Source organism: Anas platyrhynchos, chromosome 4 (assembly GCF_047663525.1).
Source record: "Anas platyrhynchos isolate ZD024472 breed Pekin duck chromosome 4, IASCAAS_PekinDuck_T2T, whole genome shotgun sequence".
Taxonomy (NCBI): domain Eukaryota; kingdom Metazoa; phylum Chordata; class Aves; order Anseriformes; family Anatidae; genus Anas; species Anas platyrhynchos.
In genome coordinates this window covers 10,762,399-10,775,056 of record NC_092590.1, presented here as the reverse complement: position 1 = coordinate 10,775,056, position 12,658 = coordinate 10,762,399, and the positions used below count along the sequence as shown (strand labels likewise).

The window sequence follows — 12,658 nt, the reverse complement described above, 5'->3', positions numbered from 1 at the left end:
TGCTGACCTCTCAGCCAGAGCTTTTATTCTCCTCTCTGTTTCCAAAATGGCTTGCAAACCAACAAAACCAAAAATTAAATGAGTAGAGATCACTCGCAGGTACAATGCCCTGAAACTGAGATCACAGAATAACAGATCACTGTGGGACCAAAATTGTGGTCTACCTTCAAAGGGAGGGAAAAGTCCTCTCTGATAGCTGTGCCTTCTGGAGTATAAGCAGTGACATAAGAGCCTAAAAGGTGAGACACGCTGACAGAGACATCTCGGGAAAAAAACAGTGGCCACTTCATGATGCATCAACCCCCTTCTTAGATTTCCTTTCCAATTTCCCGTGTTGAAAATGAACAGGGAGACTATTTAACACTGCACTTTTGTACTCCAGAAAAATTCATCCCTGAAATCTCCAAAAGTGTGAATTTTCATGAACACACAAAACCAAGGCCAGGTGATTTTACAGTCCTGTGTGCATCTATTTCCTTCAGCGTCCACATGCAGACATTACTTCTCTACAGAGATTAGTTCTTTCTGGTCATTAATATTCCTCTCACATTGAAGAGGAAGAGTGATAAAAACGTGATGGGTGAACTGGTGGTAAAGGAGCTGTGGTGGCGTTGCTGCCGCGGTGTCACAAAGCACCGGGGGGATTCTAGAGCCTCCATCCATCCATCCCCAGCCCCCTGCCCTCTGCAGGCTGCTCAGCACAGCAAATCTGGGCTTCCACTTGCTCAGCTGAAAACCCCTGCCCAAGGGAACACACGACTGCCTGCTACGGAGGGACGTTTACCTGCTGTAGCTAAAAAAGAAGGCACGCCGGCCTGGCACCCTACTGAGAAGGAAGCCCTCTGCAGCGCTGCTTCTCAGGGAGCTCGGCCTTTCCCTCCATTATACCACCGGGACTTCTGACACGCTTTCCAGGTAAAAGTTGAGAGCTGGCAAATAAAGCAATAAACAGTGTAAATTACATTGTCCCTCGAGAGCACATTATCAGAGCCAGATAAGAGACTGCTCTAAGCAACTACTGTATGCATCCTCCATAAGGAAATGGGAAGCCTTTGAAGTATTTTTGAACGCTGCAATGATAATCAACATTTGGGGTGTGATTTTATCTATAGTGTGAAAACAATCATGCTGGCTGGTAGCATAGTTCTGTCAAACATCCAACTGTCCGTGAAGTTACTGCATTTAATTTCACCAATTTAAATATTAACACAGCGTCGTGACAAAGCAACACGCCTAAAATCCCCCAAGCACACTCTGCCAACAATAATTTTATATAATTTATAATTTTATACATACTTTGAGGCAATACTTTGAGTTTGGGATGTAATGCTCTGAGGTTTCTAAAAAACTAGTGGGATTTTATATGCATGTTTCACAAGATGGTTTAGATTACCCAAGAAAATCTACTAAACAATTCAGTAAAGAAGAAAACCCTCCCATGTGAATTTCTAAAAACTTGAGTTAGGCATAGTCAGTCCTTTATAAGTAACCAACATAAAAGTGTAAGTAGAATTATGTAGAAAATCAGAAGAATCAAAAGAATTCAAGAATTTGATCAAAATCAAAAGAATTACTTTTTAAAAAGTCTATTTTTATATTTATCTGGAAGAAAAAATATCTATTTCTATATTGTTATGCTATCTTCCTCCTTCCTTCCTTCCTTCCTTCCTTCCTTCCTTCCTTCCTTCCTTCCTTCCTTCCTTCCTTCCTTCCTTCCTTCCTTCCCTCCTTCCTTCCTCCCTCCCTCCCTCCCTCCCTTCTTTCTATTAAAGTCTCATATCAACTTTTGGTATTTTGGTATTTGATTGTGTTTAGAGCAGATGACAGCTAGGCTGGACTGCTGTGATAGCATAGACATTAATGGCACAGAGGCATTCTTTTTGCAGCATTAAAAGCAGCCTTTGGATAGGCAGATGTCTGGTGGTCAACAATCCCAACAAAATGTTTTGATCAAAATTCATTTAATGTAGTCTTACTAGATGTGGTTAAAAACAAGACAAACAAACAAGAAGCAACACAACAACACAAAGTTCAGTGAGCTATACAATTCGGAGTCAAATTCTTCTTGAAGATACACAAATCATGACATCTCTTTGCAACCTTGAATTCACCGTGGTGATTAACCCATCATTCCACAGCTTTGCTGCAACCTACCATTTCTATCCACTAAAACCAAAATATTTCCTCTGAGCATGCTTACACTAACAGAGAATAACACAAACCCATCATACAACTTAATCATCACAACCAAAGATAGCGTTAATTGGTAACTGCTTCAAACCTTGCTTCACGGTTCAAAACAGGGCTTTCCTTAGAGCTGATATTTAAAATTAGCATTCAGGTTTATTTTTTTTTTCTCCAAAACCAAAACTCTGACTTCAAATTTAATTTCACAGAATCACACAGAATCACAGAATTTCTAGGTTGGAAGAGACCTCAAGATCATCGAGTCCAACCTCTAACCTAACACTAACAGTCCCCACTAAACCATATCCCTAAGCTCTACATCTAAACGTCTTTTAAAGACTTCCAGGGATGGTGACTCCACCACCTCCCTGGGCAGCCCGTTCCAGTGCCTCACAACCCTTTCAGTAAAGAAATTCTTCCTAACATCTAACCTAAAACTCCCCTGGCATAACTTTAGCCCATTCCCCCTCGTCCTGTCACCAGGCACATGGGAGAACAGGCCAACCCCCACCTCTCTACAGCCTCCTTTAATGTACTTATACAGAGCAATAAGGTCACCCCTGAGCCTCCTCTTCTCTAGGCTGAACAAGTCCAGCTCCCTCAGCCGCTCCTCATAGGACTTGCTCTCCAGGCCCCTCACCAGCTTCGTCGCCCTTCTTTGGACCCGCTCAAGCACCTCGATGTCCTTCTTGTAGCGAGGGGCCCAAAACTGAACACAGTACTCGAGGTGCGGCCTCACCAGAGCCGAGTACAGGGGGACGATCACCTCCCTAGCCCTGCTGGTCACAGTGTTTCTGATACAAGCCAGGATGCCGTTGGCCTTCTTGGCCACCTGAGCACACTGCTGGCTCATATTCAGCCGACTGTCCACCATCACTCCCAGGTCCTTCTCTGCCTGGCAGCTCTCCAACCATTCCTCTCCCAGCCTGTAGTTCTGCTTGGGGTTATTGCGCCCCAGGTGCAGGACCCGGCACTTGGCCTTGTTGAACTTCATGCAGTTGACCTCAGCCCATCGGTGCAGCCTATGCAGATCCTCCTGCAGAGCCTTCCTACCCTCGAGCAGATCGACACACGCACCTAGCTTGGTGTCATCTGCAAACTTACTGAGGGTGCACTCAATGCCCTCGTCCAGATCATTGATGAAGATGTTAAAGAGGACCGGCCCCAGCACCGAGCCCTGGGGGACGCCACTAGTGACTGGCCTCCAAGTGGACTTGGCTCCATTCACCACAACTCTTTGGGCCCGGCTATCCAGCCAGTTTCTAACCCAACGAAGCGTGCGCCAGTCCAAGCCAAGAGCAGCCAGTTTCTTGAGGAGAATGCTGTGGGAGACGGTGAAAAAAAAAAAAAATTAAATTTTCATTTAAATCAGGAACAAGCTAGTAGAGTTCCATTAGTACAAAACTTGGTGGTGATGTGAAATTTGACTTTATCATTCAATTTATGAAAAATTAAACGTCCGAAATATCAGAGAAAATTACTGAATGCACTCTAACTAGTACTGAAGAGCACAGAGCATCTGGCAGGCTGCCTGGGCTTTTTAACCAAGAATAATTTCTGCAGGGCAGCAGTCTGCAGGAATAACACCAGGACACCTGCAATGTGCCAGTATTGCTGTATGGGAAGAAAATGGCAACTAAAATGATTTGGTAGTTCAAATCATACGCAATTGAGTATCGGCTTTAATCACCTGCCCTTCCCTGTATTTTGTTTAGTTATTTTCAGCTTTTGTTTATTAGTCATGTTATTTCCTAAGTTACTCTATATGCTTCCAGGCATTCCCAAATTTAAAAATAAATAATAAATAAAATAAAATAAAATAAAATAAAATAAAATAAAATAAAATAAAATAAAATAAAATAAAATAAAATAAAATAAAATAAAATAAAATAAAATAAAATAAAATAAAATAAAATAAAATAAAATAAAAAGAGCTTGCCATTAGCTACAAAACATTTATATGTACAGTTGCTTCCATCCTAGCAGAGCTGCACTGAAATGGTATGATAACAGAGGGCAAACACTGACCTTTTTGGTTTGTCAGGGCATGCAATGACCTTAGTGCAGGACGTTCAACTCTAGAACTTGCACTTTTTGTTTTCAGATGGGCACCCATCGCATCCAGTGATCTTCTGCACATGTTGCAAAATCTGTCAGTTCACTGGAGTTTTTTCCTGAGTCATACACAGCCATGCAATAAAAATAACCTTGCAAAATGTTAAGAGTTGATTTCCTTTTCCAAGCCTCTTCTCTCCACATATTCCTTAAAACACTAACAGCAACCACGCACTGCTTCCTGACCCTAACAGGTAGCTGACGAACACTTACTCCATTCTCAGCCTGTGCAGACTCTTCCTGCCAGGAGACCCACAGGTTAATTTCTTGGTTAACTTGATTCCAGACCATCACAAAACAGATTAGACAAACCCACTGTGTGAGATTTGCAAGATCAATTAATTTGCCTTAAATAAAACATGATTCTTAGAATGTCCCCCGTCTTCATGCTTATGGTACTGAGTATCCTGACAAAGGTGTCAGAGGCAAAGAACAGTGTGAACATCTGTGATTTCTCTCCACAATCAGAAAGCAATCTTCTCCCTCCACTCCCATATATCTGTTTCTGCAAAAAAAGAGGATCTCAGCTGCCCAATGCCATGTGTATTCTGAGATGTGAGCAGAGACAGCAGGGAAATGAAGGCAGCTCCAAAGTGACCACAAGCAGTGGTTGAGACGATGTAACTTAGTTGGCTGAGGTAACTACCTAGGTATGGAGCAGTGGGCAGCCTGCTTTCACCGCCCTGTGCTTACAGCTTCTCCAAAATGCTTATGGAAGAGGTAAAAATAAGAGATAAAGTGCTTTACAAAAAATAGAAATAGGCAGAAAATAGCAGAAAAGTCAATGTCAATTCCTGTTCTTCACCTCCAGCATTTGGCCTCGGCTGGAGAGCAGAAGAGCCAACCTGCCCTGCAGGAAGACACCCTGCAAGAGAGCAGGGACGGTCACACGATGAACACCAGCCCCAGGCTGGGATGTGAAGCCGAGGCCAGCCACGATGTGCCACGGAACCAGCGCCGTTACTCGCACTCCAGCTGCGCGGCGGGGAAGTATTACTTCTCCAGGAACATCCCCCACCCTCGGATGGTCTGCCACATCCCCGGTGAGAGCTGTTCGGGACCACTTGCCAGTCCGCACACCCTGGCAAGCACATAGGGAAATGCCGGTGTAACGCAGGTTTATTCAAAAAACACCCTGTGCTGCCACTTCTTGTATCTAAGGGAAGCATTTCACCAGCGTGCACAACTCAGTAAGAGATCCCGCTTTCAGAACCGTGATCAGTCATGGCCAAAATACTGAGACCTCAAGGAGGCAATACGGACATGCAGTGATACGGTCCCTGTATGATAGCATTGCAGAGAGCGAAGCACTAAGCTTCGCACTGAGTGAAGCTTACTCAGAAGTAAACACTGAAAAATTCTCTTAAAGCCCTTTTCGGTATAAATTTGTTGCTGACAACCTACCCTAAACACTCTCCACTATGCACACACAAAGTCATTACCTCCATTTCATTCCACCAAGCATCTTTACCCATTTCTCAGCAGCGAACAATCTCAGGTTGACAATGTGAAGGTTAGCAATGCTAAAATCTTTACAATGTACCAGGAACTATTTCTCTAAGACAACTGTCTGGGATTTCACTTCAGCTAAAATAATTTATTTCATTTTCCTTCTGTATATAAGTGCATGCCAAGTGTCAGAGACTCTGCTTACAGAGACATTTTCACTTTTTTTTTTTTTTTAAATCTATTTCACTCTCACCTAAATCATTGTGATACCTTTCCAGGGGCAACATATTATGCAATGTAGCATTTCATACTAACCTGGTGCTCTAAAAACCGCGTGCTGCTCTATTGCACGCTAACAATGATTACTATTCCTACACCTGAAGGGAATACAGTCAAAATCAGTGCACCGTTTGCATCAGCAGAAGAAATAACACTTCTAGGGATGAGCTTCTGTTTCTAAAGCTGCACCCGTAAGTTTGTACAAAGGCATCTTTCTGTCAGTGGCTGAAATAAAATTGTTGTTGCATGGCCAGGTTTACACTGCAGAAGGTAAATAAAGCTCATGATGGGGAAACAATCTCTACGGAGTTCCTCGAGAACTACTAGGATGAGCAGACATTACTACAGGATTTGCATTGCTAGTCGATGAGTCTGTGATATAACTTTTGTAATAAGGTATTAAGGGTGATGTAAACCAAACCAGCTCCGAAAAGGCTGAATTACTTTCAGCCTTCAATTCAGAATGGATACCTTTGAAGGAACAAAACAAGACTTCTTTCACATTGACCGCCCAGCTTATGTCTAAAATTTTGTCTCTCTCTGTACACGTATATATTGAAATCTAGATAAATAAGAATATAAAATATACAGAAATATAGAATGTATTTCTCTCTCTCTCTCTCTCTTCCTAGAACCTGGCAAAAAAAAGACAAGCTGACAACAGTCAGCAGAGACCAAAGTCTTATACTGCTTAGCCAAATGAACTTTAATTTGGTGAAAAACTTTGTAGTCTCAGCAGAGTAATGTTTAGCTGTAATTGTTTTCTGCTTCAGCTTGGTCTTATGTCAAATACTGAGTAGAACTGAGGTTCTGAAAATCCTTATCAGCTACTTCATAGAACTGCTTTTTCTCCATGTGAAATTCAGTTGGACCAATGATAAAACTAATGGTCGTTTTTAAAATTTGTTTTAAATGGGAAAAATGCAAGGCAATCTCACTTGACATGTGAAACAGTACACAGCAAACCCGGCTGTGTCTGTCTCTGTAAGGCTGGCTACAGGCTCATTCTCAGATGGCAGAATTTTTTATCCCATCCTGTTCCTATCATGCCTCTGGTCTAGCAGCAGATTGTGAGGGGTCAATCACGGACCTAACGCAGTAACAAAGTCATGTTGTATTTGCAAATTTTCTTGCAGCCGAGTAGCAATTTTTCCTGCCAGGCTTTCCAGTATTCTGAACCTCCCTTTGACTCATTCCATGAGCCCTATATTACTCTAATCTATTTATTTTTATCATTGTTATTTTTTGGACAGGCTTAAATAACACTCCAGTCTGTATTGTAAGAAACAGCTTTTTACAAGAACAAGCATGTGCTGGAGGAACAGCCATCCCCGAGCAAGAAGCCAGCCAAGAGCATGTGCGAAGTGGGAACACCGCGGGGAGCTCGCTTCCCTGCAGCTACTTGCCAAGGCTCGAGGCTCTCATGCAAAGGGCGCCAGGCTTTTTGCCGTTCATGGCACGTGAGTAGAGGCACCACGCTGCTATATTACACGGCAGCAGAAGGGGAACCTGAGCTGCTGAAGGTGGAACCAGGTCTCAGCCAGGGCACTGTGTCATAACAGCTCGGGTCCAGGTGAAGGGAACGTAGGGCAATTAGTCCAGTAGTCTAAAAAATGTCAATTAAAAAGGCAAGAATTTCTTCCCTTCTCTCTGTTAACCACCACATCTTAAAACATTTCTCCTTGCTGACTCCACTTGTCTCTTTATAAGTTTTAAAGGTCCCGTGCCCATGAGGCATCTAACAATTTCACAACTATCAGCAATTATTAATTACATCTGTGAGCAACATGCTGCAGAGGTTGTTAACACAGCACCGTAAGCATGCACCTGCGACATACAGTTTCCAGGATTTTCTTCAGCTTTGTTAGGCTAATAATTGCATTAATATTCTGTGTGGGATAGTAAAAGCAAACAAACAAAAAAACAAAAACAAAAACAAAAACAAATACAGGCTTCTAAAATATGGCTAGCACATTTTTGTAATTAAAAATGCCCCTCCCCGGATACAACATAGGGTGTACCTTATGCCTGCTATTTTTCAACTTGGTAAAACACTCTGCCTGTTGGTTTCCAGAAAACAGAGAAGGACTTGCAGATTTTCCTAAAATGACTCAAAGCAACCCTACTTCACCTGAAAAGGTAAGGGAAAAAACACCCTAGTTTGTCATTTAAGCGGTCTCCTTCTCACTTCTGACCACTGTAACCCAAACAGACTGTCTCAGAGCAGTAAGGAAGACAACACAGATCCAGAAAAGGGATACAAGGAGAGCTTGGAAGGGATATGGTATTGATCTGGTATTAAGTAGGGTAATGACTACACTATACCTTCATCACTTTCTGCCCTGTAACTGTACCTTGCTACTAAGAAAAGCGGTCAAATGCAATGAAGACAGCAAAAAACCTCACTTTGTCTCAGACTGCTGGGAAAAAAATGGTCATGCTGTACAACAAGCAAGTACAGGAAAAAGCCTGCCCTCTCTACACAAAGGATTTCGCTAGGAGGATTGCTTAAAAATGAAATGCAAATGGTGCTGTATTGGTACTGAACACGAGAGGGCACTACGGATATGTTTTGCAGTACAGATGCAAAAAACAAGGAATAATTTTTCTTCCTCTTTTAAATTTTATTTTTTTTTATATATATATATTTTTTGTCTTAATATTGCTCTTTTGTCCCCAGTCTGAAGATAGTAAAAAAATGCCTATTCCTTTTACTGTTCACCTATACATTTAGATCACAGTTCTTCAAACTATTTACCATGTTTTGGCTGCAAAATAACCATATGATGGCCAGATACTGCCATACAGCACCACACAGTAAACAACTGTTGTTAAAAACACTTTTGGGTGCATTTTGCTTTGTCTCTGCATTTCCCCTCTGAGCTTACAAACAAAACCTTCTGTCAAACACATTGATCCCCAGGCCTTTAATAGGCTGCTTAAGCTTGCACACATAGAAATGAAGAGTTGCTCAGGAGCACACTACAAATTCATGATGGAAAAGCAAACAGAACACAGAAGTCTGGATTTAATTCCTTACCAATCTAATTTCCATTAACTCTTAACCAGCATCACTTTCATTCTTATACCAAAATCCAGATCTTTCCAAAACAAAGCAAAACAAACAAGCAAAAAATAGCTATTCCAGAAGACATTTCAAAGCAAAGCATGATGTATAGTTCTACACATTTTCTTCATCAAAAAAGGGAAAAATCCGATGTTGCATATTATGCTGTGCATATCTGTTATTATTCCTGGTGATTGTGTTAGAAGCTGTAACCATCAACCCACGCATTTCCTATTTCTGGCCATATTCAGTCAAATAACAGCTTTACATGTGTTTAATGTATGCCCTTGCTAGGGACCAGTGTTAGCCATATTTCAGATTGCCTTTAATTCCTGCTTAAATGGAGTCGAGCCATGTCTTTACGTGTCGTTTTCTATTTCGGAAAAGCTTTTGAAAAAGCGATCCCAAACCTCTGCACAACCTGCAGCTGCGCAGGGAGCCCACAAGCCTCCCACCCAGCCTTCCTCTCTGTTTGCCAACTTGACTCACAGCCCTTACGTTCAGGAGAACGTGAATTTCATCCCAAGCTACCTGGACTGGGAAATAAAGGTAAGACATGAGAGCTGCAGTACGTGGCCCCCTGTGATGTTGTACATTTTTATTTCTCTTGAGGACGGTGTGAAATGTTATTTGATGAACTTATTTTCTCAAAGTGTGGATTCTGTTCGCTTAATTTTGTCTTTAGCAATTACTCTGCTAGGCAGCTGCACACAGATAGAAACTCACACAGATAGAGATAAACTAAAATACATAAAAACTATGTTGTCATTCAGCTTCTTCTCTCTCATGGTAGCTATCCCACACATCTTCCAGGTGCTGGACAGACTGGGCAAAGTTTTACAGACAGATTCACTCACGGAGATCCAGAAATGGCTCTTGACGGCAAGCCTGAAAGGTAACAAACTTATGCACCTGCATCCGTGTTTGCAAGGAAAGTTCTCTTGTATATTTGTGTAAACCCCTGGCATCCTCAGAGCTGAACTGAGTGTTACTGCTGAGCTGGAGGGTTTAGGTCCCAGTGAGGTGTGCTCACCCCAGGTGGGGCTGTTCTGAACAGAAATCGGTCAGTGAGACCTCAGCACGCTCAGATTTAGTGCAGGGTGGGAAATGTTCTCCCAGTGGCTGCTGTGGGCTGGGGGAAGGCAGAAAGCAAACAAAACATCATCTTTAAACATCCAGACTGCCAGGTGGAAATGTAAATTAAATTTCTGCTACCTTCAAATTTCAGAGAAAGACTTAATGTCCAACCTGATTTACTCGGAACTGGCTGACAAAGACATGCTGAATAATCAGCCCCACGCCATGAAGGAAGGCGCAGCAGAGAACACGAATATCCCCTGTGTGCTGAAGCCTCCCCCCACTCCTCGGAAAGGTCCAGAAAGGGAAATGAATAACAGGTAAAATCTGCAGTGATGCTGCCAGGATTAGAGACGGGCTGAGCCTCATAACCAGCAAGTTTTGGTTTCTTCACCTGTGCATCTTGTAAAGAAAGCTACTTCGTGACTGAAGTTTTATCAGGCAGAACTTGAATCAAAGACATTCCTAATTACAATCAACCCTGTGCACCTTGATACAGATTTAGTTACTACAGGAGCAGAACAAAGCTTTAGGAGCACCTGAAACCCCCCTTTTTTTTTTTTTAAAAAAAAAAAAAAAGCCATTTTTTTTTTGTACTTTGCAGTTCTCAGTTCATGCTATTCATGAAGTGTGACTTTCTTCCTCTTTCATTCAGGCCTTCAACTAAAGAATCAGAAGCAAGCCAAAATATGAAGATTGGTAAGTAATGGAATTGTAAATGTTAAGACACCGCGTGTCTAGGACGCTACTGAGCAGCACAGGGACTGTGAATGTTCAGCAGCTCTGACTTTTGTCTTTGCAGTGAGACCAAACTTCAGTGACAATATGAGAAATTAAATTTAAAATCTGAATTCAAGTTCTCTAAGCGCTAGATATTCAAAGACCCTCTATTCTTGCAGCCACTCAATTGGTTTCTCTTGACACAACGTTCACGTAAATCTTAGAGCCCACTTCTGCATCCTCTAGCCAGCCAGGGCAAACAAACAGTATTGGCACTCCAAACAGAGACTACCATCACATCTTTGTGTCCCCTCTGAAACACAAAGAGACAGCAAAAGTCAGCCAAGGAGTATGTTATTGTTTTGCCAAAGCCGCTCAGGGCAGCTCTAATGCTACCAGTATTTATTGCTGTTTGTAACCCTCCTGAAGGAGTGTGGCCTTATGTAAGTACAAGAAGGACAAAGGAAAAATCCCCAAAGCAATGATTTCTTCTTTTCAAAACGGTGTCTGAGTCGGGGCGGCTTCCTTGCTCACGAGTGAATGGGCTTCTACACTCTTAGCTGTGTACATAAAACCAAATCAGTACACCAAAACCCTAGTCTGGGAATTCACAGCTTGCTTTCTCACAATTTTTTCCAGAAAAGGATGCAGAACGTATTTTATTCTCAAGGCTGAGAAACAAATGTCCAGCACGCGCAGACACGTTGTCCCCAGGGAAGAACCATGGCCAACAGAGAGCTGGAAGTGGAAACAAGAGCGAGTCCTGCTTCCCCCCACCCCTCAAACAACAGATGCCTCCCTTCCAGGGGAGACCCACCTCCTCATAGCCACTGAAGCAGCTGCTAGTCACCTTCACATACAAAAAAAGTGTACTTACAGATATAAAGACTATCAGAGGTGTAAAGATAGCTGTTCAGACTCTCTTTTAAAATAATTTTCTGCTCATTAAATTTGATCTTCGTATGATTCAACCAAACCATTCTGCATAGATATGTGTGAAGTGGGCTAAGTGGAAAAAAAAAAAAAAGACAGAGACAACACTTTTGGCACCAGATCCATCTTTTTGAATGTCTCAGCCAGGCCTGCACAAAGAGTTCTTGTGGGCAGATTTGACCCTATAGCCGCAGACATACTGGGGTAAGAAGAGGGCACACTTAAAACCTGGAGAGATGCATGTCAAGCCCCAGGCACTGGGGAAAAAAAAAAAGAAAAAGGAGGAAAAAAAGACCCTGGATTCTCAAAATCTGGCCTGCAGAGTGACTGCAGATGTCTGCCTCACTGCAAACAGTGATTTGCTTCCATATCTCCATTATTAGTATAAAAGCATCACAAACCTTAGCATCCACGGTGTAGGGTTGGAAACAAGCATTAAAACCACCATGTAAACAATGAAAATGAAAATACAGACCAATAATGGCAGAAAAGGATCTCAGGTCTTGTGAGTGAACTGCAAAAGCTGAAGAATCGGATTTTATCTGCTTTAAACACGCCTCTGTTCATTCTCATAAAACTAATGAATTTGGTAAATCAAGCACACTTCCATTAATTTTCCAGAGAAAGATTATTCAGTGAGGCCAGGCTCTTTCAAAACATCTCAAAAGTTTCTGAGTGGCCAGTGGAAAGCCACGCACTTACAGTGGTCTTTTACTCAGGTACATGTGCCGACTTATAGCACGGATGCAGAAACTCATTTTACAAAAGGATCGAAGTGGGCATCGGTTTCTGGGATATGTAATTTCTCCAGAGCTCTGCAAGAGCATTAGC

At 42.3% G+C, this 12,658-nt stretch overlaps 1 protein-coding gene across 1 annotated transcript; it reads left to right on the top strand.

Moving 5' to 3' along the window:
- Nucleotides 1-624: 624 nt before the first annotated feature.
- C4H4orf17 (chromosome 4 C4orf17 homolog) lies at nucleotides 625-11,798 on the top strand. Its single transcript, XM_072036771.1, has 9 exons — nucleotides 625-915; nucleotides 5,114-5,345; nucleotides 7,284-7,490; nucleotides 8,105-8,169; nucleotides 9,485-9,646; nucleotides 9,911-9,992; nucleotides 10,326-10,494; nucleotides 10,830-10,873; nucleotides 11,534-11,798. The coding sequence occupies exons 2-9, from the start codon at nucleotides 5,195-5,197 to the stop codon at nucleotides 11,719-11,721; spliced, it is 1,068 nt and encodes a 355-aa protein (XP_071892872.1). The 5' UTR covers nucleotides 625-915; nucleotides 5,114-5,194; the 3' UTR covers nucleotides 11,722-11,798.
- The last annotated feature ends 860 nt before the right edge of the window (nucleotides 11,799-12,658 follow it).